Source organism: Lepidochelys olivacea (assembly GCF_965140295.1).
Source record: "Lepidochelys olivacea isolate rLepOli2 genome assembly, chromosome: 8".
Lineage (NCBI taxonomy): Eukaryota > Metazoa > Chordata > Testudines > Cheloniidae > Lepidochelys > Lepidochelys olivacea.
In genome coordinates, this window is record NC_140418.1 from 22,238,405 (window position 1) to 22,265,886 (window position 27,482).

At 49.9% G+C, this 27,482-nt stretch overlaps 1 protein-coding gene across 1 annotated transcript; it reads left to right on the top strand.

The window, feature by feature from the left end:
* The first annotated feature begins 832 nt into the window (after positions 1 to 832).
* On the top strand, positions 833 to 25,737 carry ARHGEF37 (Rho guanine nucleotide exchange factor 37). The gene is made up of 13 exons (XM_084636787.1): positions 833 to 1,157; positions 6,627 to 6,844; positions 7,969 to 8,092; positions 8,950 to 9,097; positions 11,433 to 11,632; positions 13,235 to 13,365; positions 14,134 to 14,238; positions 16,921 to 17,028; positions 17,874 to 18,203; positions 18,946 to 19,074; positions 21,236 to 21,431; positions 22,222 to 22,394; positions 23,126 to 25,737. Exons 2-13 carry the CDS (start codon positions 6,641 to 6,643, stop codon positions 23,357 to 23,359), a joined length of 2,082 nt encoding a protein of 693 aa, XP_084492913.1. The 5' UTR covers positions 833 to 1,157; positions 6,627 to 6,640; the 3' UTR covers positions 23,360 to 25,737.
* The last annotated feature ends 1,745 nt before the right edge of the window (positions 25,738 to 27,482 follow it).

Genomic DNA, 27,482 nt, shown 5'->3' on the forward strand with positions numbered 1-27,482 from the left:
AGAGCTGAGTGACAGGGCCATAAAGAGATGCTGGATAAGCTGGTCCCTCAGGGATGGATCATGTATTTCTTCCAGGCAGGGGCTGTATGCCTTTTGTGTGCGTACACCTATAGCAGCATCCCTGCAGGGCCCTCCTGGCTTTTGCCCCTGCTGGACTGAGAAAGTCACACAGAGACCTTTAGGTGCAGTGCCCACCTGGAGCTTTTATTTACCCCACCACCTTTCCACCAGACAAGTAATCCCCTTCTTGCAGTCCACCGGCAGGAGAGAGGAGGCAAGCAATCTCTCTCTGCTTCCCCTCACTGCCTTTCCTCTATTGCAGCTCCCCCCCCCCCCGGCTTCTTCCCCTGGGGCTCTTATCCAGCCCCAGCCTGATGAGGCAGCAGCAGGTGGTCTACCCAGCTCCAATTCACCTCCCTTAATTGGAGCTGGAGTGACAGAGGGTTGGTCTGTCACAACACCAAAGGGCACAGAGTTGATGCTCAACAAATCAACAATCAGAGGTGAGGTGAGCACTAAATGATAGATCGTGTTGTGAGCTATAAAGATACCACAGTGATGAGCACAGCATTAGAGAAAGAGCGAGAGACAGTGACAGTCCTATGAACTGGCAGAGCCACAAAGAGGCTGCATTGGGCCAAAGCTTGGCAATTGCCTTTGGGGGTCAGCTAATTTTTGTACCCCATAATATTTTGCCCAGTCCATTTCCCATTCCCTGACCCAGCAGTTCTGCCTGTGTTATTTCCACTCCCCATCTCCCTATCAGGTTTGGTTGGCTTTCCAGGCAGTAAGCAACCTGCTTTCATCCAGCAATCTCCCCAGCTGGCTGGCTGGCTGCCAGAGCCTTTTCTGCCATGGCTGTGTCTGCCTGCGCAGGGAGAACGTAGCTGGCTCAGCTGATCTGACTCTCAAGGGGACTCTCTCTCTCTCTGTCCCTGTCACTGTTGCCAACAGCTTGGGGAGAGCATGACAGTGACCGAGAGGAGCTGGGCCCTGCTCAGCAACACGCGCACACAGCTGAGTGGGCTGGTCCCTCCTGCCAGTGCAGCACACAGCCAGTTTATCATTAATTTCCACAGAGGCAGCCTAAGCAGCAGCAGCCGCCACAGCCTGCGCCAGGTGAAGCTCCCAGAGGCCAATTCCTGACTCACGGGCAGGTAAGAATGACAAACTCTGAAATGACCCTTGCTTTGCTGCCACTGGAGTTATGTGCAGACAGGTGGTGAGGCCCTGAAAACGTGTGTGGTGCGTTAGCAGAGTGCGGAGGATCTGGCCTCTGCTCAGCAGCTGCTGTCTCCTGCGCAGGAGGGTTGCGTATCCAAGTTGGAGATTATGTACCTTCCAAGACCTGCCTGTCTCCTTCCGGCACAAGAGCTGGTGCCTATGGGAGAGGGAGGAATGCAGGCACCTGAGAGGAGGGCTGGAGTCTCTGGTTTAGAGCCAGACAATCTGTGTCACCACCGCTGAGTCATACCAGCAGCAATGATAACGCTTTGAGTTTCTACAGCAGCTTTCACCAAAGCGCCGTGCAGGTGGCTCAATAATGTGTTATCCCCACTTGACAGATCGGGAAACTGAGGCACAGAGCAGTGAAGTGACTTGCCCAAAGTCAAACAGCTGGTCAGTGGTGGAGCTGGAAATGTCTCTTGACTCTCAGTCTCCTGCTTTAACCACTAGGTGGGCTGGCTGCCCATGAGACTAAACAAGGACAGGCTCTGGTGAGAGGCAAGAGGCGTGTCAAAGCTACACACTCCGGTTTATTCCCGAGACAAAGCTGTGATTTTTAAAGGCATTCTCACTCAGACCATTGATTGGCAGCTGTCAGTCAGGCTTTTGTAGCCCAGTTAGAAATATTTCTCACCTGATCCATTCATTCTGCCCCCTTCCTAGATTAAGAAGCTGCAGGGTACTGTGTTCGAGTCACAATTTCACTTCTTTCCCTCGTTTTTGGCTGGGGCCCTAGAAGCAGGTTTTCGTGTTTAAGTTCGGGGAGGGAGTTTCCACAGATCTGGAAGAAGTCCTAGCAAGAATGAGCTGAGCTAATCAATCCCTCCTGCAGGCTGCATTTCCCCCCGGACAGCAACATGCAGAACTGGGACCTCTGGAAATGAAAGATGTCCAGAGGAGAGGCATTGTGGCTGGCAGGACAGATCCCAATGGAATATTCTTTAGGGAGTTGTCCAGTCACTTTTGAATGATTCCAGGGAGGGGCCCTAATAGGTTATAGTGCGGGTGCTTATGTGGGTACTGTTGGGATCATTATGGTTTGCTGAGCAGTGACAATGCACTCAGTGACATGGATTCCTCCCAGAGTCCCCTGCTTGGAGTGACTGGGATTGCCATCTCTTGGAGTTTGTAAGAGAACACTGGAGAAGGCACTGAAAGGGTGTGGCAGGGCACAGCTCTTCATTGGCAGGGGGATGGACTGGGTGAGCTGCTATGGTAAAATTCTGGGACCCTGTGCTAAGTGCTTTCCAGACATACAAGCAGCGTCAGTCTCTGCTGAAGGAAGCTTCCAGCGAGAGACAGTTCAGACTTGTCTGATGCACAGGTGATGACAGCAGCCTGAGGTGGTGCAGGAATCTGAGTCTCAGAGCTGGGAGACTCTGTGGGAGAAGTGTAATTAAGGCAGGGTAGGAAGAAGAGTAAGGGTGTATGGGCGGATGGAGACAGCTCCAAGCTTGCAGAGTGCTGGAGAGCCAGGTAGTTGGGAGGCCAGGTATGGCAGCTACTGCTCCGGGTGAAAATTCTACCACCATGCACTGGAGTGAGATTCACCCATAGAATATAGTAGCAGTAAATCACTCCAGGGCATGGCCACAGGGTCGAATATCACAATGTTCCTCCTGCCACAGACACTGCCCTCCCTGAGGGTAATGATATTCCGGTGGTATCGACCCACGTGTGATATGCCGATGTTATCCCTGGAGCTTGCCTGGCACTGGCTGAGTCTGGCAGATGCTTCTGTGACTGGACACTGGTGTGAATGAGAACATGTGCAAGGGCTCTCAATCGTCATGAAAGAAAATCCCAGAAGTATAGTGCTGCAAAACTGGCCATGTCGGTTAAGTGTGGGGCGGCTACCTTCTCCTAAAGTAGCACATACAGACAGATATAGATGGGCCGTTCCCTACTGAAACTCTGCCACTCATAAGAGTTGTGGAAACATCTGAAACACTAGGTGCTACAGAGAGTGAGGCAGTGCAATCCCATGAGTAGGCTGTAAACCAGCTCAGAATTCTAGTCCAGTGTCTGTAGAACCTCTCTTTTGATCAGTACCTCCGGGCAAGAAGAGCATAGATGTTAGCATCACTGCTGACTGATGGGCTCTGGGGGAGCAGAGGAGAGAGGTAAGCCAGTCCGCAGCAGGACTGGACAACCAAACATCTCCCATTTGTTGGAGAGCGCACACCAGAGGGCTTTTCTGAGAGCTGGACTTTCGTGGGGGAGGCTGCCACATAGAAATACTGTCTCAAAGCTACGGATGGAGAAAGCTCTGTGTTGTGCTAGCTTAATCCTTAAACCTCTAGCAATTTCCAGGCTGCCCTTCCAGGGGGATGCACAGGAGGGTGTGTTTATGTGCCCGTAGTCCACAAAGGGTGATTAATAATTGAGATGAGGATGATATTTGCACCCCAAGATCTCAAAGCTCTTTATAAAGGGGGATTAGTAGTATTATCTTCATTTTACTGATGGAGAAACTGAGTCACAGTGTGGCAGAGTGACTCACCTGAGGTCACACAGTGAGTCAGTAGCAGAAGCAGGAATAAAACAAGCTCAGGAGCTTAAATTATTTATCTGGGTGTGAGGGTGGGGCAGGCAGATCAGAGAAGAGCAGCGAGCGATGACTATGAGTGAGGCTAACATGGGACCAAACACCCACTAGTATATTGCACCCCAAAGCAGGATACTCCTCTCCCGCCCCCCCATAGGTGCTGGAACTAGGGATGCGGGGGATGCTGCAGTGCTCCCTGGCTCTAAGTGGTTTTCATTATATAGAGGGTTTACACATGGCTCTCAGCACCCCCACTATACAAATTGTTCCAGCAGCCCTGCTCACCCCTGGACCAGTTCAGTTTTAGGGATCATCATATTTAGGGTGAGGTGGTAATTCAGCCCCTGAGCAGGCTGGTGAGGACCTTGGTGCAGGAGGGGCTGGTTTCACGTTCCTTTGGAGCCCCGAGCAGGGATCAGCTTATTAGAATCAGGCAGGTTAATCGCCTGGGGTCCCTGTGGGAGCTTGGGGCATCGGTGAACCTGTTTCCTCTGGTGTTTCTATTCCTGTGGCAGCTGTGCTGCAGGGAGAGACTGGCAAGGGGAAAGATGTTGAAACCTGGTTAGACAGATGAGCTCAAGCAACAAACTGCACCCAAACCTTAGGGAGCATGCCTGAGACACCAGTATGCATCCGATGAAGTGAGCTGTAGCTCACGAAAGCTCATGCTCGAATAAATTGCTTAGTCTCTAAGGTGCCACAAGTACTCCTTTTTCTTTTTGCGAATACAGACTAACACGGCTGTTACTCTGAAACCTGAGACACCAGTGAGATACACAAGATAAAATGCGCCCTTGAAAACTGGTGGGATGAAAAGAGTGTGGCGCTAGTAATCATTCAAGTTTAACTCCTGGTCTTTTCCCTTCCAAATACAGGCTTTGAGCAAAGGCAGAATTCTTTTAAAGCAATTGAGTGGGATTTTAAGTGGCAACAAACTATCTAAATAATTTCGCTTTGGAGCTACTATCGGTTGGGTGGTTTGAGAGCACACCCAATAAGAGCATTACATTTCAGTTTCCACTGCACCTCTCTTCTCCTGCCAGCACATCTGCACCTGGCCCTAATTTTTCACTTCAGCCTCCTATTTTGCATCACCTAGCACGCATCTCTCCCTTTGGGGCTAGTGCTTTAATTATTGCTTCAGAAGCCTTAGGTATTTTCGTGAAGCTAAGCTGTAGATTGGAGCTGACGCAGATTGGAGCTGTTTATCCCATTCCAGGCTTCCCGCCCTGTAGTGATTTTGAGTATATTGCTTTGCCAGTTCCAGTGCTGTGTCTTCCCCCCTTTAGTTCAAAATGAGCAACATACAGAATCCAGGATGGAAACTATGTGAGTTAACTCCATTTATTCCTGTTCTCTGCAGGCAGGGAGGAACTCAGATAGGCACATTCTAATGTGAAAGGAGTGCAAGTTCCTGATAACGCTCCTCCTCCTTCTAATATCTATAACAAATGAAAGTTTAGCTTTTTTTAAACTCACTCCCCCTACTACACATGCCTGTCTGAGAGCCTGATCCCAAGTCAATGGAAATAGAGCCGGGAGGGATTTTTTGACTGAAAATTTTTGGGCAAAAAATGTTAATTCTGTGACACTGAACATTTCACAAATTCATGTCAAATTCCCTGAATTGTTTTGGTCAGAATAAAACTTAAAACAAATAATTCAGGAAAAATCAAAAAAGTTTCAAAAGTGTCTAAATGAAACACCTTGATTTTTCAATTCAACAAGATTTTTCATTTTGAAATTTCCTTTAATTTTATTTTGAAACATTAAAAATATTAAAATAAAAAATATGCTGTAAATGTTTTGCTGGCCCAAAACTCCGCACCCCGCAACTTTTAGATTTGCTGAAATTTTTTTCAAAATTAGTTTTCCATTTTACCCAAAACATATTTTCCCCTGATTTTTCAGAATTGTCAGCAAACCAAAAAATCTGCCCATTTCTAAATGGCAAGACTCCCCCTGGACTTTGAGTAAAGCTCTTGAGCTGCAGGCAGTATTCCAAATGGTTAGAGTTAAAGTGAAGTTGGAAACAGTACAAAGAATCCCAGTCCAAAAGGAACATGCAGAAAAGAAGCAAAGAGTAAAAGAAGCACCATTATCTAACACTCATTGAATGGAATAGCCCGAGGTCCCTGTACTTTGGATTTCTGGGCCCAGGTTTTCAGGCAGCTTAGGTGCTCATTTGCAATTGAAAATCTAATTTTTTCACACACATCTACTGCAATTGCACATGCAGGTCAGATAACTATGCCTGCACATGCAGCTAATTATCTGTTTGAAAGTGCATCTTCCCAATCCATGCATGCAGCCACTGTAATTGTGCCCATAAATCTGGTGAATACCTTCCGGCATATTTTGTGTCTAACCTAATTGAAAATCCAACCCTTGGGGTCAGTGAAATCAGCACTTTATGGCTATGTACAGCTTACTCTCAAGCCTGTTTTATTTCTCCGTCCTGCACTCACTATGTGGGGCTGGAATAATGTTTTTCAGTTTTATCCTGTTCTTGCTGCAAAGCCAAAACCTAAAGTGTAACTTTTTTAATCCCTGAATTGTAATCGGTTATTGTTATCGTGCCAACGCCTGAGCATCAATATCTCTTCACTGGACTGAGACAGCACTGACTGAGATCCCCACATTTATTGCCCATGGGCCACAAAACAGCCATTGAGTGATAATGACTTTGGGTTGCTACCAGTTTTGGCTGGATGAAAAATGGAGACCTAGTGGCAAAAGGTGACTCAGTAACACTGAATCAAAACATCTGCCTTTATTATAGTCCTGCATAAAGCTGCTGAGATGAGTCAATTGCAGAATTGCTCTAAACTGAGCTCTCTGCCTCTCTCAGAGCCTGCTGCTGACATGGCGAGCTCCAGCTCAGATGAGCCGTCTGCTAAGGAGACACCAGGAGCTGAGTGCCCCATATATGAAGAGGTGATATGCCTTGACAGAGCAGAGCAGAACCAAAGACTGGCAGTGGAAGAGCTGATCAAGACAGAGGCCAGTTATGTCCACACCATTGAGCTGTGTGTGTGTGACATTCGGGTCCATCTACGGCAAAAGCAGGTGAGAGCTAGACTAAAATCTCCCAATGGAGATGTCAGTCACAACGTGGGGAATGTTCTGTTGGTGTTGGATTGAAATGGGAGCTACTGTGTTTCCCCTTGGTATGAGCCAAGCCTGTTCCACTGTACAATGGAAGGGCTCTTTTAACCAGCCTCTTCCACAGGAGAGAAGGTGGGGAGGGGTCTAACCAGTCCTGGAAGATTGACATCCAAGCCCAAAAGTGAAGCTTCTTAAATTCACGGAGGCAGAACCCTCCACCAGCTCCTCAAAGAGTGACCGTTACCCTGGAGGAGTTTTGCCCCATAGAATTACCTGTGACATGAGGCGACAGATCTTCAAAAATAGCCACTGAACTTGCACCTTCTTACCCATTGAGATTTTCGTGTCTGCTTTTAAATGCACAAACATCCAGAGTGGGGCACGCAAAGTGCATTTGCACAAGTGAACTGAGGACATGCAGTGCAGTTTGAATGCCTAGCTCTGAACTTCTGCAGGGGTACAACTAGATGTGGAAACCTGTGCATGCAGCTGGAGCTGGTCAAAATATTATAAACAAAACGTTTCCCTTGACAAATGCCATTTCATTGACACTAGAATCTTTTTTTCAGTGCGTGGTGGGTGGGAAGGAAAGAAAATATGAAAGATTGACTCTGATTCTATGGGAGTGTTTAGGATGCTGGTCTAGGATGTAGGAGACCCAGGTTCAAGTCCCTGGTTTCTATCAGGCCAGGCTATAGAGAGCCAGAGTGTCTCACTCTGTTAAACTTCCAGAGGTCTCATTTACATTCTCCATTGAAATGGTTTTTTTGTTTTTTTTTCTTTCATTTGTTGTTCCCCCTAATCTTTTGACACCTGGGTGCAGAGGCTCCTCCCCTTTGGCTGGGGGCGGGGCAGCTTTAGATGTGGGCGGGCCTGGGCCTCCCCATCCCCAGAGCCTCCAAAGGTGGAATGTTACCACATTTCGATACCTCTAAATGTTTTGTGAAGTGGAATTGTTTTCCAGCCAGCTCCATGTGCAACTTCTGAGGACGGCTTGAAGGATGCACATGCTGCTGCCCGGAGGCTGGTGTCTAGTGTGGGACTGAATTCATTCTGATTGCTTGTGGCTTCCTTGTGCCTTTCAGCTGCCTGACATAGACCTGGAAGGGCTTTTCTCTAACATAGATGACGTCCTCTGTGTCTCCAAACGTTTCCTGAAAGGGCTGGAAGCAACAGTGAACCAGGAGCCTGAGCAGCTGCTTCTGATCAGTAAGTGTGAAGGTGGCAGCGAGCAAGGCTCTGTGTGCCAGGCTGACACTGAACTGATACCGCTGATGCCTGGCAGCAGCAGGGGAAAAGGGGCCTGCTTCACCTTAACAGCCATCACCCTTGTCTTCCTCGGCACTCTTGATATCCAAACATTTACCGTGGCAAAGCTGTCTGCGGATCTGGCAGATCCAGCCAGCCTCATGCCCATGGGCAGCAATCCAGGGCAGCCTGAGTTGTACTCATGTCCTGCTTCTCCCAGGAATCCAGAGCCTGAGGGTGAGGAATTGTTGGGTCTTGTGTGTTAATCTCAGCAGATTGCACAGAGCCAGTGAAATAATCACTGACAGCCTAACCCTGCAGGATACATGCTGCATGAGGCACGGGATCGGACCTGCCCATGGAAGGGTTGGGGCACATCAGAGTCAGGTTAGGATAGGGTGCCTGAGGGGCAGTGTTGCCCATTGCTGGGCTACATTTGGCTGGGGCAAGGCCTGGTCTTGTTTGCTCTCCATCTCCTCATGTTCCCTGTTCCCCAGTTTCCAGCAGGGTGGAGAGGAGCCTCCTGTGACTTTGAACGTCTCTTACTCATCTAGTGGGGAGAGTGGAGACCTCAATCTCTGCACTAGCCTTCAAAGTCTTCCTCCACACTGTCCCCTGCCAGTGTTCCTCAGCCACAGCTTGGAGGTATCTCCCTCAAGGGTGCCTCGCTGCCATATCCATTCAGTCCTTGGTCTCTCTTTGACCTGCTGGCCAGAAGGCTAATGATAGTGCTGGCACTGTGTGCTCTGAGGACGCCCCTCCCTGGGGAATGGGGCTGGCTCCCCAGCGTGACTCTGTCTGGTAACTTTGCTGCCCAGGTGCCTTGTTCCAGGAGTTCAAAGAGGAGATGAAGAGCATCTATAAGGTTTACTGTGCCTGCTATGAGCAAGCCCTTCTGCTGGTGGAGAGTTACAAGAAGGATCCGAGGTTGCAGCAGCAGATTGTGGAGACCCTGAATACGATGGTGTAAGTGCTGTATCTGTTCCCCAGCTCTCTTGGTGAAGCTAACTATGCTTTGGCCTGAATGGCACTCTTTATCCAGGATGGACTGGGCATGCCTTGGAAGCACATTCAGTTTACACAGCTGGCTGGACTAGCTGGATGTCCCTGTCCTCCTGACCAGAGAAGCTGCTGCTGGGGGCACATGTCCTCAGTCAGCTGGCTGGATCATGCACCCTGAAACAGGGGTTGGTAACCATCTTTACACTGCAACCTCCTTCAGCCCTCTGGCAAAATTATGCATCTCTGTGTCCCAGAATCCTCTGGTCCAGTTGCCATGGTGCTTTGTAGGAAGCACTGTGAGGACTGGCCTGTGGTTTATGGACATTCCCAAGGTATGGGGAAGACTCATTTGCAAGGGACTGAGTAATTCTGCTTCAGCAGGAGATCGGAGATGAGGAATGGCGATCGCTCACAGCCACCCCAGACAGCTACTGATGCTCCCATGGGAAGCTGTGACCCAGGAACCGAAGTGTTGTCCTGATAGCACCATTCCCCTTCCCCCTCATTCTGGTGCAGGTGGTCACAGTCTTCTTTAGAGATGAGAGACCAGCCTCAGCAGAGGCTGGATTTTCCTTTCTCCTCTGGGGTATCTGTCTGCTCGGCCATGGTGTTCCAATTTGGAGAGTGAAATCTCCTTCCAATCTGGGGTCACGGGGAGAGGCTGCCCTCACACCCCAATAATTCACCTTCTGAACAAAAGTGGGGTCAGGGGCCGTGTCAGCAGGGAACGTGCCTAGGGACTGAAGAGGATGAAATGAGGTTTGGGGGCAGCCCTATGGCCCTGCACTGCCTTAAGGGGTGGGGGACCCTGACTGCATTCTCAGTGCCTCAACCCCTGTGTCTGACCATGTGCTCAGCTCCTGGTGGCAGATCCATCCTCCCTCAATATCACCCCCCTTGGGCCAACTGAGAAACCACCTTAACAAGCTCTGAAGGGAGACCCATCTAGTCCTACTGGACAGAAAAGGACGTTGGAATGGGAACGGGAGAAGGAATAATTGGAGGTGTGTGGAGGGGGCCCCAGCAGCATTCCGAGAATATCACTGCTGTCCCCAACACACGTGACGGACTGGGGGGTGTTAATCTGTTGACAGGGAAGGATCAGAAATGCTAGGCCTTGCTTTGTGCTGCATTTGCCTTGGACCTTGGTCCCTGTCTTGGACCCTTGGCTCATCCTTCCAAAGCTGGACAATAGGCAAGGCTGATAACTGAGAGAGCATCTGCAGCTTGTGCCTCCTCCCATCCCCCAGCCAGCAAGTGGGGAAAACATCACCCACAGGCGGAAAGGGGCCTGCCAGTGGATTGCGAGATGTCCTCAGCATGACCTGGGGCAAGAGCTGACATGGGCTTGCTGCTGACACTCTCGCTGCCCTAGTCGCCCTATTAGGTGGAGCACTGATAGGAGGGGAAGCAGTTGCTGGGGTTTCTTATGCTGTGCCTCCATGGATCTTGCCACAAAATCTCTAGTGAATGGTGCCTGCCACGCTGCTGGGAGGAAGGCTGGTCAGCCTGCAGCACTCATTCTCTGCTAAAGGCAGCTAGTCACTGTCTTTGTCTCCCTTTCCCTCTCTCTGTCCCCAAGACAAGAATCAATCCTAGGACCTGTTCACTAAACAAACGGGGCACTGTGTAATGAAGCAAGGAAATCCGTCCGCGGCTGGCAGTGTCCTTCGGGTCACTCCCTGACTGGTGCTGGCAGAGACAGTCATCGCAGTGGCTTAGCACAGCTCTGAGGGGTGACGGTTCATGGGCGTTGCCTGCTTCCCTTTGGAAGGCTGAGATCAGGGCTTCATGGCCTGGAAATCCCTGAGCACCTGACAGTGAGCTCCCCAGCACAGGAGGCCAGGTCCTCAGCTAGTGTAAATCAGCAAACCTCCACTGCAGTCATTGTAGCTACAGAGAAACTGATTTTCAGCAGCTGGGGAACTGGCCATGAATTTGAAGAGAAAATGGGAGCAACGGTACTGCCCATCTGTGATGTGCACAGAGGATCTTCCCCACTGTGGTGTCCTTTGGGGGTGGGGGGGAGGGCTGCTACACACGTCACATGGATTCAGGGGGTGGATGCAATTAGCCTGGGACCTTATTGTGAAACGGAGTTTCTTTGAAGGTGATCACCCTCATTACATCACAGGTGTCTGATGCCCATTTGCCCCCCCTGCCTCCACCCTCATGACTGGGTACATCTGAAAGCTGAGGGGTCTCTCACCCAACTGTGGACAGGAAGGAAGGGCTTAAAGCCTTGCCCGAGTTCAGCTGTACTCAAGACCCTAATCCTCCCCATTCGCTTCTCATGCAGGCCACACACGGGTGCTTCAGACCTGAGCTTCTTCCTGGTGATGCCAGTGCAGAGGATCACCAAGTACCCACTGCTACTGCAGAAGATCCTGGAGAACACGTCAGCCAGGGACAAAGCCTACGCTGCCCTGCAGAGCGCAGCCAGCGCCATGCTTGAGATTAATGCCAACATCAACGAGTACAAGAGGCGCAAGGAAGTAGGTGAGGAGGAACTGGCATGTTAAAGGCCTTGTCAGAATGACGGAGGGTCTGTAAAACCCAAGATCAAACTGAAACGTCTTGACTCATTGTTATTCCATTGAAAACAGTTTTTAGTCTGGCTTTAACTTGCAGTGGAAGAACTCTTCCTTTCTCCCACCCTCTGTTTGTCTTGATTGTAAACACTTCCAACAGGGACAGTCTCTAGCAGCATCTAGCACAGTGGGGTCCTGATCTCAGTTATGCCCTCCAGGTACTAGAGTAATATTATTACTATGCTAATACTACTCATTGCAAAACAAACTGCCCTGTGTAGGGGATCCCTGAAGTGAAACTGACTAAAAACAATCATGAAACTGGCCAATCTGTTGTCCCTCTCAGAGCTGAGAAAAGCAAAGAGGAAACAACCCTCCCCAATGGTACCAAATAAAAACAGGCTTTTAAAATACTTTCTGATTTCTTTTTCTAAATTATTTGTATTCAACCAAGCAATTCACCTTGATACATTGCAGTGGTACCTAGCGACACACACATTTCTCCAGCCGGTCACTTGTGCCAGCACTGAGTCATACCTTAAGTTCCCTCTAAGCTGCGTGGCCGTGCAGCTGCCTATTAAGCCCGACGCAGGGGTTCAGAGCTGCGGCGGGGAGAGGCGCCCCTCCCCACCAGCCCCAGCATGGACCTGCTGCAGCAGGGGGAGGCACATCTCTCCCCGGCCCCAGCACGGACCTACCCCAGACTTGCCATGGCCGAGGGAGAGGAGCCCCTCCTTCAGGCCAGAGCCTACACCCCGAGCCAGAACCATCACCCCCACACACACCCCAACCCTCTGCCCTGCCCTGATCCCCCTCCTTCACCCTGAACCCCCTGTATCTGGCCCCATCCCAGAGCCCGCACCCCCAGCCAGAGCCATCATACACACCCCTGGACCTCAACCCTCTGCCCCAGCCCTGAGCCCCTCCCAGACATCACCTCTATATTCGTGCACATAACAAAATTAATTCCTCACATGGACCTAAAAAATTAGAGGAAACCCTGCATACCCATAGTGGTTTGCACACATGAAACCACATTGGCCTTTCATGTCTGAATATTCTACTCTGTTAATGGTTTGAGTTGTCTTTCTCTTTCCACTAATCAGTCTGATTAGTCATGTTACATTTCCTACAATCCTTTCTTTGTGTTTTACTATTCTTATGACTATTCCTACCTTATTTCTTATTATTATTTGTATCCCAGTAGCACCTGCAGGGACCAGGGCCCCATTGTGCTAGCTGCACAAACACAACTGCACAAACACTTAGCAAGAGACAGCCCCTGGCTGGAGAGCTTCTAGTCTAATTCAAATGAGAAGTATGTGTCAAACTATAGGAGGCAAGGAGGAGGGTAAGAGTGTCCAGGGGAGAACTACAGGAAGGAATATAATGGAGTAAGCAGGTAGGTCATTTACAGCTTCAGTTATACTCTCTTCCCTTTATGAGGGGTCAGTGCTCTGCATTTGGGCCCCAAAGAACTGAATGAGATGTGATCCCCAGGAGGAACCCAGGCTCAGAGATTCCTTGATCCCTCACCTGTTTATCTTCCTCCCCTTCTGTCCTGAGGCAGCAACCAAATACAGCAAGGTCGAGCAGCTGACGCTGCGGGAGCGCCTTGGCCGGCTCAACAAGCACTCCATTGCCAAGAAGACCATGCGGTTGAGCCGGCTCTTCATGCATGAAGCGGGCATTGTGCCCAAGGTGAGGCTCCTGCTCACATCCGGCTCCTAGTAACAATACAATGTGTATATGCTAGTGACATAGGTAGGAGGAAAACAGTTCAACCAAGGGCAGCAGGAGATGGGTGCCGCTTCCTGAAAGCACCTGTTTTTCACAGGTGGCCTTTCTGTGGCTTAACACTGGCCATCACGTGTATCTGCAAATGTGATGTGTGAAACATGGGTGAGCCACACTGAGGTCTTATCAACACTGAGGTCATGTGATCCATGCTGATATCATGTGAGATACTTAAGTCCTCATGTGACCTACCTGTGGTCATTTATCCTAAATTTAAAGCCTGGCCTAGTGATCTGAGTTCAAGTATCAAATTCACTCTCTTGATCCCCTGGTGAGCAAAGTCTTGGAGCATTGTAGAGGCAGCTTGCTCAGCTCCTAAAGGTTTAGGAAGGGAAACAAATCCAGTGGGGTGGACCCTTCCTGCAGGCTGTGGCTAGTGCGTTCTCCCAAGTCCACTGAAGGCCTTTCTATGCCCAACCTCTATCCTGCATGCATCCCTACCACCAGGCAAGTACATTCTGGGCAAAGTTCTGGGCCTGTTGAAGCCATTGGCAAAGCTCCCAGAATTTCACCCTCTGTGTCCACCAAGAACTGTCTATATTCCAATCCATTTGGTGTTGCAATCCAGTCCATTCCACAAGACAGCAGGAGCACTGTGCCTGTTCAGACTAGTCAATGGACCGATTTCCTGTCCAGGAGCCCACAGTATATCTTCTTCCCATTGACTTTCAGACAGAGGACAAAGAATTTGACCGTCTGGAGGAAAAGTTTCAATTCCTGGCGTCTGGTGTGACTGAGCTGAAGGAGAACGTAACCTCTTACCTGAACAATTTACAGGTAAAGCCCACTCATCCCATAATACCTGGGGGTGAGAGACCTACAGAGGCATCCTGGGCAAGCTCCTGTGGATGGCTCAAGCACCTTCAACTCCACCTGAAACCAATGAGAGCTGAGGGTGCTTGGCACCTGGCAGAATTGGGGCCGTATTTCTGATGGGTGAAATCCACCCCTGTGCAGAGGGCTCACAGAAGGTGCAGAGGGGTCATGTATGGTCTGTGCATTGCTTAAGTCCCCAGACTGAGCTGCGATTGAAACAATGCCTGGGCCTTGTACTGATTCTCTGCCCAGAGGTGAAGTTCACCCCATGTGAGGAATAAATAAAATAATAACTGCACCATGTTTAGAAGACGCACGGTGCTATAAAAGGTCCCAGGGTTATTCAGGCTCTGAAATCCCCATGCTGCATGAGAAGGACTCTTTCCAACACTAAGGCTGACACATTGGGAACAAGGACACAGGGTGACACAGTGAGCTAGTGCCCTGGCTTTCCTCCTTTGAAGACCCGATTTGCTTGCTTCTCAGCCTTCCCACCAGGTGGCATCTCTCTGTGGGAGATGGCCTGGGTATGGTGGCCTGCCTTCGTCTCTAGATGCAGTGTTGCCAGGTAGATCCTGACAAACTGCAGGGCGCTCCGAGAAGAGCATCCAAAAGGCCCAGGGGGCTGGAGGGATGGACTCGTAAAGAGCAATGAGAAGTGCTAAACAGGCTAGGCTAAGAGAGGAGGAGAAGGGGCCGAATAGCCCTTTATAAATACAGGAAGGGCTTAAAGCCCCATGAAACTCAGGAATTCTTTGGGGCTGGAACTGGGAGGAATGGGATGAAATTAAGGAAAGGAAACATATTCTGGGATGCCAGTGACATGCTAGTGTGCAGAATAGTCTCCCAAGGAAATGGTGGAAGCCCCATCCTGTGGGACTTTTGAAACTAGCCTGGAAAAAGCCCTGGAGAACAATCCTGCCTTGGCCCCAGGGTGCTGAGCTGGATGCCCTGAAAGGTCTTTACCATCGCTACCGTTTTCACACCACGGCACCAGGAGTCAGGGAATAGGGCTGAGCACCCAGGACAATAAACTCAGTGGTCTGGCTGGGCAGGGCTGTGATCAGACGCAGCCTTTAGAAGTGCCTGAGGAAAGGAGTGTGTCCCATCCCTGCCCGAGGGAAATCCTCTGGTAAATATTAATAAAAGCTTGAGATGATGTGATCTCCCGCACAGAAATGACCTGATCTCCTAATGCACCATTTGGCAGGTTGGCAGCTCCTTAATCCCTCCAGTCTGATCCTCCTTATTCATCTGCACATGCCGTCCCTCAGCCACCAGCAGACGGCCAAATCACTATTTATAAAAAACCCAGACCCCAGTGCGGCTCAGAGGTCTCAGACACAACAGCCACCTCAGTGGTGGAGGGGCCAAAGATACCTCCCCCCATCATCTTCGCTGCTTCTGGTTCCCACCTTTTCAGTAGCAATGAGGGCCTGAAAAGGGAGCTGCATTCCCTGGGACACGACCTCCTCCTCCTCTGGTGGAGGGTGGGGGAGAGCAGGAGTGCACCTGGGACAGAAGAGTCATTAGCTCAGTCTGAGCCAAGAAAGCACCTTCTGCCAGTACTCCAAGGCAGCCCAGGCTGGTGGGAACGGCACATGGAAGCCCCTCTTGAGTGGCCTGGCGACTATTCCTCTGAAGAGGAAGAAAACCCATCCAGCTGTGAGAGCAGGGAGTTCGGCCCCTCAGCAGCTGCCCTCAGGCAGGGATCCTTATGGCTGAGTGGGTGGTGCTCCCATCTCTGGGCCAGAGCATTATGGGTTGGATTCTCCCCTCTGGACTGAATGCTGCCGTTGAAGGGCAGCAGTGGGCCACTGCACTGAGAGAGATGCTGCCCATGAGAGGAAAGGTCGAACCAAAGCCTCTAGGAGCTCAGGCTGTCCCTCTAGGAGACCTGGAACATCTGTTTTGCCAGCTCCTCTCCCTTTGCATGAGTCCCCCAGTCACGGCCTCCCTGGCAGAGAGTGTCAGCTAAGTCCTCTGTGCAGCATGAGTGTTCATGTTAGCCACGCTGCCTGAGCTCCAAACACTACATGCCAGGGAGTACGAAAGCAGCCCCAATCATACTGCTCCAGGGGAGAGTGCAGCAGCCCTGGAAACTTGACAACAAGATCTCAAACCAAGTGGAGGTTTGGGTTTCTGCAGGGTTTCTTGTGGTCACTGGGCTGCGGGCACCTGTTTGTTACTGTAGGGTGGCTCTTGCCACGTGGTTTGTGCACCCTGACCTGGGGGTCATTCCTGAGCATTGCATGCACAAACTGGTTTGCTACCAGAGAGCTGCTTGGAACACTGGTCTACAAACACTGCTTTGGTATTTTAGGATAACTTGGAAATACCAGGCTGAATCCATTGGTTTGTTATTTTAGGTAGCTTGGGAGAATCAGCCTGAGTGCACTGGTTGGATACTGTGGAATGCAGGACAGCTGCTGTAGTTTTTATTCTCAAAGAAAAGAGGACAGGAGCTTTGGGTGGAAGAGATAATAAGTGCCTGGAGTTTACAGAGGGCTGTAGGAAAAGGAGTAGGTCCCATTCTGAACCTGCCTTCAGGGAAGGCTGACATTGCCCTGGGCATCTCCCAGGTTTTAACACACATGGACAATTCTAGGGTTCTCAGCCCCTTTCCCGCCCCCTCTCTCCCAGGTCTTCCTCCTTTCCAAACCACAGGAGTGCGAGCTGGAAATGGAAGGAGCTGCCCAGCAGTATCGCCGCCTGACGGGAACGCTCTGTCGCACCAAATTCCCGGAGTTTGTGAGTGCCACCTCACCCACATCTATGTGGGCAGGGAGCCTAGCGCTGGCCCTGCAGGTCCCACCCCAGGGCTGTTCTCATTAGCTTACAGCAAGCTGTGAGGGCAGGACTGCATCAGAAGAGAGGACTGTGGGAAAGGCAATTACACTGGCTATTTGACTTGCCTCCTGAACGGTACTCCATAGGGAGCTCCATCATGTGCCTCAGCCCCAGCCCTCCCACCACTTCTAGGGGTTCTCTGACTCCTCCCCGCAGTCAGAATTTGGGCACCTCACTCAACTATATGTTCCCCCACCCCTCTAGCACCCTGCCTGTTTCATTCCACGATGGCTGCTTATCGCCTGGGGACTCAACATCCTCTGAAGTCTGCTCTCTGTCTTGTGCCCCACGCTGCTCACTGCTGCAGTTTCACTGGCTCAGAATGAGGTGGGTGGGTGGCTCTTAGTGTCCGAATAAACATCCAGGGAAGGATGCCTGTTGTGTCTGGCTACCGGTGGAGAGGTGCCTGAGAAGATACAAACCATGTGTGGAGTCTGGTGGGATCATAATGGGAGCTTCCTGGGGTCTGTCGGCAGAAGGCCTCCTTGGTGAGCCCAGTGGAAGCTTCCCTTACGTCAAGTCAGTAGGAGCCAGAAGTTGCTCTCTGCAGACATGACAATTCCCTTCTCTCATGGCTGCCAGCCACGCAGGAGAGTTGGGCGCTAATGCTCTCCTCTGTGACAGGCCTGGAGTTCAAGGGTCCCCCATGCTGTTTCTGATGTTCAGGCTGGAGCACTGTGCTGCACGGCTAGCAGATCTGGGGACATCAGGATTTCACTGGGGTGCTTCTGGGTTCTCTCCAACAGAGGAGTCAGCTGGACCGGCTGGTCTACCAGCCACTCTGCAGCCTGTCAGAGACTCTGAAGGGACCGCAGCAGCTGATCAGGAAGCGCCTGGACAAGCTGCTGGACTATGAGGAGATCGAGGAGAAGAAGTGTGAGATGGGCAACGTGACCTACGATGAGGAGGCCACCATGAACACCTACCTTGCCATCAACACCCTACTGGTGTCCGAGCTCCCCACCTTCAACCAGGTGGCCATGCAGTGGCTGGGGCAGATACTGCGCTCACTTGTGGCCCTTCAGAGGGACTTGGCAAAGCAGGTGCTCCAAGAGGCTGAAATAGAGCTGGCCCAGGTAACGGAGACCCATGGGTGCGTACTGAGCTAGCATGAGCTAGAAGCTCTTGTGCCTGGCCTCAGCTGACAGCCACACACCACTAAGACCCACAGGCACGGGGTTGGGGGGAGCACCAGGAGAGGTTTCTGCCTGGGTAGCAGCAGGCTGCTTTCCTCCCACCCTGACTCTCCACAGGCAGATGCACCGAGCTCTCCCTGCAGGCTGCACTTTTATTTGCACGTGTCTATTTCCCTTCTTCTTTGGGTGGGCTGGAGTGGCTTCTCCTAGACTGCTACGGGTGGCCCTACCCCCTCTTGGGGAGTTCCCCATGGTGGCTGAGGGTTACTATTAATATTTGAATTGTACTAGTGCCGAGGGTCCCCGTTGTAGACCTGGACCCCACTGCACTAGGTGCTGTACAGATGCAGAACAAGACGAGAGTTCCTGCCCTGAGGAGATAGCCTGATCAAGCCAGAATATTCTTGATCTCCTAGGTGCCCTCCTCTAAGTCCTGACAGTATCACTGACCATTGAACACATGGGGAGGAGCTATGATTCAAAGTCAGACAGGAGCATCTTGTGTTGATGAGGGGGACTTGAGAGATTGTTCCGGTTTCTTGAAATGTAGAAACTCTTGTTCTCTTTGGGTTTCTGATTCCCTTTCCTTCTGTTTCTCCTCTTCCTGAGACCCTTCCCATGGATTTCTGTCTGCACAGCCCTTCTCCCTTGCGATCTCTAATTCCAGTGTGTCTTTCTACAGCTACCGCATAGCCACATCCCTCTACCTACTTTCTGGAAGATGGTGAAGGACACTTTAAGCCAGTCTGGTGCTCAGCTTAACTCCTTCTGCCAGAAATTTGAGACGGTCATGCCGAGCCCTGTGGTACAGGTAGGAGCAGGGAGGAGCCAGGCACCTCCTCCCATCAGATGGCTGAGAAGACAGGAAAAAGAATGAGGAGTACTTGTGGCACCTTAGAGACTAACAAATTTATTTGGGCATAAGCTTTCGTGGGCTAAAAACCCACTTCATCAGATGCATGCAGTGGAAAATACAGTAGGAAGATATATATACACAGAGAACATGAAAAAATGGGGGTTGCCATACCAACTCTAACGAGACTAATCAATTAAGGTGGGCTATTATCCCAGCAGGGAAAAAAAACTTTTATAGTGATAATCAGGATGGCCCATTTCAAACCCATTAGTTGACAAGAAGGTGTGAGTAACAGTAGGGGAAAAATTAGCATGGGGAAATAGTTTTTAATTTGTATAATTACTCATCCGCTCCCAGTCTTTATTCAAGCCTAATTTAATAGTGTCCAGTTTGCAAATTAATTCCAGTTCTGCAGTTTCTCATTGGAGACTGTTTTTGAAGTTTTTTTGTTGAAGAATTGCGACTCTTAGGTCTGTAATTGAGTGGTTGAAGGAGGTTGAAGTGTTCTCTGACTGGTTTTTGAATGTCATAATTCTTGACGTCTGATTTGTGTCCATTTATTCTTTTGCGTAGAGACTGTCCAGTTTGGCCAATGTACATGGCAGAGGGGCATTGCTGGCACATGATGGCATATATCACATTGGTAGATGTGCAGGTGAACGAGCCTCTGATGGTGTAGCTGATGAGATGAGGTCCTATGATGGTGTCCCTTGAATAGATATGTGGACAGAGCTGGCAACGGGCTTTGTTGCAAGGACAGGTTCCTGGGTTAGTGTTTTTGTTGTGTGGTGTGTGGTTGCTGGTGAGTATTTGCTTCAGGTTGGGGGGCTGTCTGTGAGCGAGGTCTGGCCTGTCTCCCAAGATCTATGAGAGTGATGGGTCGTCCTTCAGGGTAGGTTCTCGATCCTTGATGATGCGCTGGAGAGGTTTTAGTTGGGGGCTGAGGGTGACGGTTAGTGGCTTTCTATTACTTTCTTTGTTGGTCCTGTCCTGTTGTGGGTGACTTCTGGGTACTCTTCTGGCTCTGTCAGTCTGTTTCTTCACTTCAGCAGGTGGGTACTGTAGTTGTAAGAACGCTTGATAGAGATCTTGTAGGTGTTTGTCTCTGTCTGACAGATTGGAGCAAATGCAGTTGTATCTTAGAGCTTGGCTGTAGACAATGGATCGTGTGATGTGGTGTGGATGAAAGCTGAAGGCATGTGAGTGAGTATAGCGGTCAGTAGGTTTCCGGCATAGGGTGGTGTTTATGTGACCATTACTTATTAGCACTGTAGTGTCCAGGAAGTGGATCTCTTATGTGGAGTGGTCCAGGCTGAGGTTGGTGGTGGGATGGAAATTGTTGAAATCATGGTGGAATTCCTCAAGCGCTTCTTTTCCATGGGTCCAGATGATGAAGATGTCATCAATGTAGCACAAGTAGAGTAGGGGCGTTAGGGGACAAGAGCTGAGGAAGTGTTGCTCTAAGTCAGACATAAAAATGTTGGCATACTATGGGGCCATGTGGGTACCCATAGGAGTGCCGCTGACTTGAAGGTATACATTGTCCCCAAATGTGAAATAGTTATGGGTGAGGACAAAGTCACAAAGTTCAGCCACCAGGTTTGCCGTGACATTATTGGGGACAATGTTCCTGACAGCTTGTAGTCTATCTTTGTGTGGAATGTTGGTGTAGAGGGCTTCTACATCCACAGTAGCCAGGATGGTGTTTTCTGGAAGATCATAGATTCTCAGTATTTCACAAATGAAGGAGAACATCCCATTGGGAAGCAAGTGAGGTTAGGGACAGCCAATGGCAATGCCGATGCCGAGGACTTTGCAGCAGCCATGCTACTGGTTTTGACTCCTTGACAATGGTTGGCTGGTAATTGTGGTGAGCCATGGAATCCTCCACATCAGGTTACAATGGCCTAGGTGGATCCCTTAGCTCTGGAGACCCAGCTTCATACCCTGAAGCTGATCAGATGTTTTACTGCAACTGACTGGAGTCCCTACCCTGGCTGACACTGGTCATGACATAACCCCCAGTAATCCAGAAAGTAAACACACTCTGAGGGTAAGATCTCATAGTAGGGAACATTTTCTGACTCCGTTCTCCCTGTGTCTTACTCCCCATTAGCCTCTTAGCCCTGCTGAGGAGCGCAGGGTCCTTTCACTTGTCAACAAACATGGCCCGGACAAGCTCTACCAGCTGACAAGCAACATCAGTGGCAGCAAAGATCTGGACCTGACCCTGCAGAGGGGACAGATAGTGGCTCTCCTGCACGAAATGGACACCAAAGGCAACACTAACAGATGGCTAGTGGATGCTGGAGGTACTTGCAAGGACTACAGGAACCTTCTCTTTTTCCCTGACACTAAAGGTTCCTCAAGCCAGCGTAAAAAACAGAAGGGAGAACTATGTTCTGACAAAGTAAAGTGCTCTGGGTTGGTGAACTGTCCCAAGGGAGCCTTCCATCTGGGAATTTCTGGGGAAGCAGAGACTGCTCGGCTCTAGGGCTGTATCTCTTTTCTCTCTGGAGCAACCTTACTGAGATCCATTCTCCTTGACTGCTCACTTGTGGGTGGAATACATCAGAGCTTTGCTGGTGGAACTCACAGGACAGAGCTCGATGCACTGAGAGAACAGAAGGTTGTGAATTCTGTTCCAAGTGTGTATTTTGGAGATAGGCCTGAAGCAGAACCATTTATCTCAACCAGCCTGAACTTCCTGGAATTGGATGAAACAGGAGCTAGATGTGACCCTCCCCTGGTTTTGCCAAACCCAGATCCACCCCCATTTTTGCCCAGTTCTAATATGTCTGTAGCCACAGGCCATTACACATAGTGCTCAGGTTTTGCCACATTGATTCCCCAGGGAGCATTAGTGATGTGCCGCAGCCTGGTCCCCTGTGCTCAGCAAGATCTCAGAATCCCTTTGTGGTGCTTCACAGTGGGGCCAGTCAGCCAGATAGCAGAGAGGTGCAGCAGCAGAGCTGTGCAGCCTTGCACTATGCCAGGGTGTTGCCAGAGTCATCCCTTCCTTCTTCCCCTATGCTTGAATCCATCCACAAAAGAAGAACAGGTAACTGGTGCCCAGCCTGACTGAGTCTGTGTGTCTTACAGGTCACCGAGGCTATGTCCTGGCTGGAAAACTCCAACCATATCATCTGGTCCAAAGTCAAAAGCCCAGGATGCAGATGCTGGCCCCAGACGCTGGAGCTGAGAGAAGACGACACTCTTACACCTTACCCGAAACACCCAGGCCACAGGTCCTCATCACCCCTCCGGCTTTCCAGGTGGGTGTAGAGACACCTGCAGGCACCTACGTTTGTTCAGTCATTACACCCACCTCTGTGCGTATAGCTGCCCTGGGCACATCCAGTACCTGCACACATATACAGCACAGGAGTGGGGGAAGCACTTACAGCCAAACTCACAACATGCGCATGTGTATACTCGGCCATGTCTGTAACCACTTCTAGGGAAGCTGTGAACGGACAGCACAGACTGGATCCGTGGCCCATCCAGTTTGGTATTTCCTCTCTAACATTAACCAGTGCCTAACCAGTGCAGAAGAAAGGGACTTCCTCCATGTGCAATTGACTACTGTACAATGTTCTAGCTAGAGGAAAAGGCCTCCCTGACCCCTGCAATGATCAGAAGATGCTCAGAAAAGATGAGGTTTGATTAACCCTCTGCACAGACAACTGTAAATGTCCTTTTGGCTTGTAACATTACACTGTCCCTTTGTAAATCCTGGGTGCAACATTTAACTCTGACGGTCTCATCACTCAGAGAGTGCGGCCCAGGGCAGTCATGGCTTAAATGACAGTAATTGAATTCCTCTCAAAAACAAACAGGTAGCCAGTGCTTCTGAAAATCCACACCCATGCACACCTCTCTGAATTGATAAGGCCTAAATGAGTAGGATTCTTCCATTCATCTTCACTTTAGCCCCCATGTCCTGCTCCCCTTTGGATCTTCTTTCCAATGAGGGTTTTCTGTACCATCTCCTTGCCTTTTCCAGGTGGTTGCGGGTTATGCATTCACAGCCAGGAGCCCCCATGAGGTCAGTCTGCAGGCAGGGCAGCTGCTGACGGTGCTGGAACCTCACGATAAGAAGGGAAGCAAGGAGTGGAGCCTGGTGGAAGTCAATGGACAGCGGGGCTACGTACCTTCCAGTTACCTGATGATGGTCCCCACCCAGGAGCTGGGGGGTTGGAGCTTGCCTGCTTGGTCTCTACCAACTCAGCAAACATAGTTGCAGAAACAATGTTAAGGAATGAGTGATTCACTCCCCTACCCACCCCTCTCCCCAAAGAGGCTTGGCACATGCAGTGAGTAAAGCTGGAGAATGAGCTGGCAAAGAAATGAAGAGGCCCCACTGGACTGAGAACGGGAAGGACAAAAACTACTGACATAGAATTTTGCACAGGGAACTTTGTGTGCGGGAAAGTGTGTGTGTGTGTGTTAGTCTGAGGGTGCCTTTTGTGTTGTCATGGAGGAGGGCATGAAGGTGTGAGGGTGTGTTTGTGTCTGCAACATCTGAGCCATTAGCAATTCTCTTTGAAAAGTCATGGAAGATGGGAGAGATTCCAGAGGACTGGAAAAGGGCAAATATGGTGCCAATCTATAAAAAGGGACATAAGGACAACCCAGCGAATTACAGACCAGTGAGCTTAACTTCAGTACCTGGAAAGATAATGGAGCAAATAATTAAGCAATCAATTTGCAAACACCTAGAAGCTAATAAGCTGATAAGTAACAGCCAGCATGGATTTGTCAAGAACAAATTGTGTCAAACCAACCTAATAGCTTTCTTTGACAGGGTAACAAGCCTTTTAGATTTCAGAGTAACAGCCCTGTTAGTCTGTCTTCGCAAATAGAAAAGGAGTACTTGTGGCACCTTAGAGACTAACCAATTTATTTGAGCATGAGCTTTCGTGAGCTACAGCTCACTTCATCGGATGCATCGGAAGCCTTTTAGATGGGGGGAAAGCAGTAGATGTGGTATATCTTGACTTTAATAAGGCTTGTGATACTGTCTTGCATGATCTGCTCATAAACAAACCAGGGAACTACAACCTAAATAGAGCTACTATAAGGTAGGCGCATAACTAGTTGGAAAATGGTTCCCAGAGCGTAGTTATGAGTGGTTCACAGTCATGCTGGAAGGACATGACGAGTGGGGTCCCGCAGGGATCAGTTCTGGGTCTGGTTCTGTTCAATATCTTCATCAGTGATTTAGATAATGGCACAGAGAGTGCACTCATAAAGTTTGCAGACGATACCAAGCTGGGATTGCAAGGGGTTGCAAGTGCTTTGGAGGGTAGGATTATAATTCAAAATGATTTGGACAAACTGGAGAAATGGTCTGAAGTTAATAGGATGAAATTCAATAAGGACAAATGCAAAGTACTCCACTTAGGAAGGAACAATCAGTTGCACGCATACAAAATGGGAGATGACTGCCTAGGAAGGAGTGCAGTGGAAAGTGATCTGGGGGTCATAGTGGGCCACAAGCTAAATATGAGTCAACAGTGTAACACTGTTGCAAAAAAAGCAAACATCATTCAGGGATGTATTAGCAGGAGTGTTGTAAGCAAGACACGAGAAGTAATTCTTCCGCTCTACTCCGCGCTAATTAGGCCTCAACTGGAGTACTGTGTCCAGCTCTGCTGCCACATTTCAGGAAAGATGTGGATAAATTGGAGAAAGTCCAGAGAAGAGCAACAAGAATGATTAAAGGTCTAGAAAACATGACCTATGAGGAAAGATTGAAAAAATTGGGTTTGTTTAGGCTAGAGAAGAGAAGACTGAGAGGGGACAGGATAATAGTTTCCAAGTACGTAAAAGTTGTTACAAGGAGGTAGGAGAAAAATTGTTCTCCTTAACCTCTGAGGATAGGACAAGAAGCAATGGGCTTAAATTGCAGCAAGGGTGTCTTAGGTTGGGCATTAGGAAGAACTCCTTAACTGTCAGGGTGGTTAAGCACTGGAATAAATTGCCTAGAGAGGTTGTGGAATCCCCATCATTGGAGATTTTTTTAAGAGCAGGTTAGACAAACATCTGTCAGGGATGTTTTTGATAATACTTAGTCCTGCCTTGAGTGCAGAGGACTGGACTAGATGACCTCTCAAGGTCCCTTCCAGCTCTATGATTCTGTGCTTTATTAGAAGCCAGGAAGGGCTGTGGGTGCATGTTGTGCCCCTTTGCTGTGATTCACTGGAGTTAATAATATTGAGAAGAATGTTCCATTCAGCAGGGAGAAAGAACCCAGCCGGAATCTAAAGGAGATCCAATGTTGACCTCCCCTGACGAAGGGAGACCTCCAGACTGAAACGGACAGCTGTTTGGTGGCCTCTTTGAAATGTATCTGGGACATGAGGACATGACTAGCAAACACATGTCCACATCCTGAAAGCACCCATTACAACTGGCAAGGACTGGTGCTCTTACTAGCCATCTGAGCAGAGAGGCCAAGGATCAAATGAGCCCTGGAGACTTAGGGGAAGTCTGCTCAGCTGCTGCCCTTGCTGCCCATTCAGTCGCATGGGCTCAAAGTCCAGCACCTTTGACTCACACTAAATCCACTTTAAATAAAAAAGACATGGCAATGGCTGCTATGTTTTAAAAGAACATTCAAATTAGCAGTGTGGCCTAGTGCATAGAATGCTGGAATGGAACTCAGGAGATCTTGGTTCCATTCCCACCTCTGCCACTGCCCTAATGGGTGACCTTGGGCAAGTCACTTCCCCTCCCCTTGTCTCAGTTTGCTCAAATGACCTCCTTTGAGATGTTCTGAAGAAAAGCTAACAATGACTACTAATACTATTTAATACTGAATATTATTCTGACATGTCCTAGATACATAAAGCTACATACATACAACAAACTTTCTTGGTACTTGGGGATAAGCTACCAAATGCTTCACTCATGCACTGTACTTGGGGGAGGGGGGGGAAATACTACTGAGCTGCTAAGTGATAGTTACTGTGGGTGAAGGGGGAACCATCATTCTTTGCACTCCAGCAGTGGGTAGGGCGGGCATGTGGGCAATGGCAGTGCTAACATGGCACAGACACCCCCGACACATCACCTCCACGTCGCCATGACAGGACTCAATTGCCTGGGATTCTTGAGCTGGAGGGCAGCACAGCTGTACTGATGGGGATGTTTCAGACTGTTCGTACATTATCATCACAAGGGCTGGAGTACTGGAAGCATGCAGGGTAAGAAATGCTCATGCCATGGTTAGAAAGGGCTGTGAGGCTCTTGCTCTCTGTGGCTGATGACAGGAATTCTTTAGTGGCCTGTGACACATCTGTGTTACAGAGGTCCCAGTGCACCCTGTGTCCCACTGCGTATTCATAGTGTGGCCACTAGATGGCACAGCTGTGCCATCCGGCTGCTGAATTCCCGGATCTGCCTCAGCTCTGAAAGAGCAGAGCCTCCAGAGCAAACATTTGGCTTGAGAAGTCAGTGGGGACGGACAGCAGTTTGTAGAGGAGGCTCTGCCATCCCATGTCCCACTGCCTGCGAGGCTTGGTGTTCCACTGCGATACTGCGTGCTAAGCCACGGCAGGTCTGGTTGGTGCTTGGATGGGAGACACAGAAAGGGGCCCTAAGGGACTCAGTTCTCAAGCAGAATTCTGTTGTGGTGGCAGGGCATGGTGCTGCAACCTTTCCCTTGCATTGTGAAGCTGAGGGCCTGACAGATCCCAGGGCACTCGGGACTGATCTTAGATCAGACTCAGGGTCCTTTCCGTTATTGTTCAAGCTCTAAGATTGGCTTGGCAGCCAAATTGCACTGAAGGTGGTTACGACAGCTTCCCTGCCAGTTCTACTGAGTAAAGGCTTGGTCTTCACTCCTTGTGCCAAGCTGTTGTGTAGAGCTCCTGGGCCCTGTTAAAGAGCTGCCAGGCCCTACCCCAGAGGTGGCTGCATTTCACAGGTGGGCGAATGGATCTCCGTGTCTCCTTATAAATAGGAGATATGACTAATTCCATCTGTGTGGCTCATGTCCAGCACTGGCAGAAGCAGGCAGTGCGTGGGGGAAGGGAGTCTTTTGTGTCACTTGATGGTGGCCTTCTCCAGCTAACATGGCTACACTGGAAGCTTCAAAGCACTGTTGTGGGAACGCTCCCGCAGCAGTGCTTTGAAGCGCGAGTGTGGTTGTTATTCCACCTCCATGAGGGGATTAGCTCCGAGCGCTGGGAGCCCGGGTCCCAGTGCTCGGAGCCTGTCTACACTAGCACTTTAAAGCGCTCAGACTTGCTGCACTTGCTTGTGATTTTTCACCCCCATGAGCCAGCAAGTTAGAGCGCTATAACATGTAAGTGTAGACAAGCCCAGAGTAGTGGTGCTGACTGGCTCCAAAGGCA

What these genes read in the sequence shown, in the direction of transcription:
- ARHGEF37 (XM_084636787.1), top strand. Translation starts at nt 6,641, where the DNA reads ATGGCGAGCTCCAGCTCAGATGAGCCGTCTGCTAAGGAGACACCAGGA. An exon ending in CTGAAATAGAGCTGGCCCAG is followed by an intron (nt 18,204 to 18,945) that starts GTAACGGAGACC and finishes GTCTTTCTACAG; the next exon opens with CTACCGCATAGCCACATCCC. An exon ending in ATGGCTAGTGGATGCTGGAG is followed by an intron (nt 21,432 to 22,221) that starts GTACTTGCAAGG and finishes TGTGTCTTACAG; the next exon opens with GTCACCGAGGCTATGTCCTG.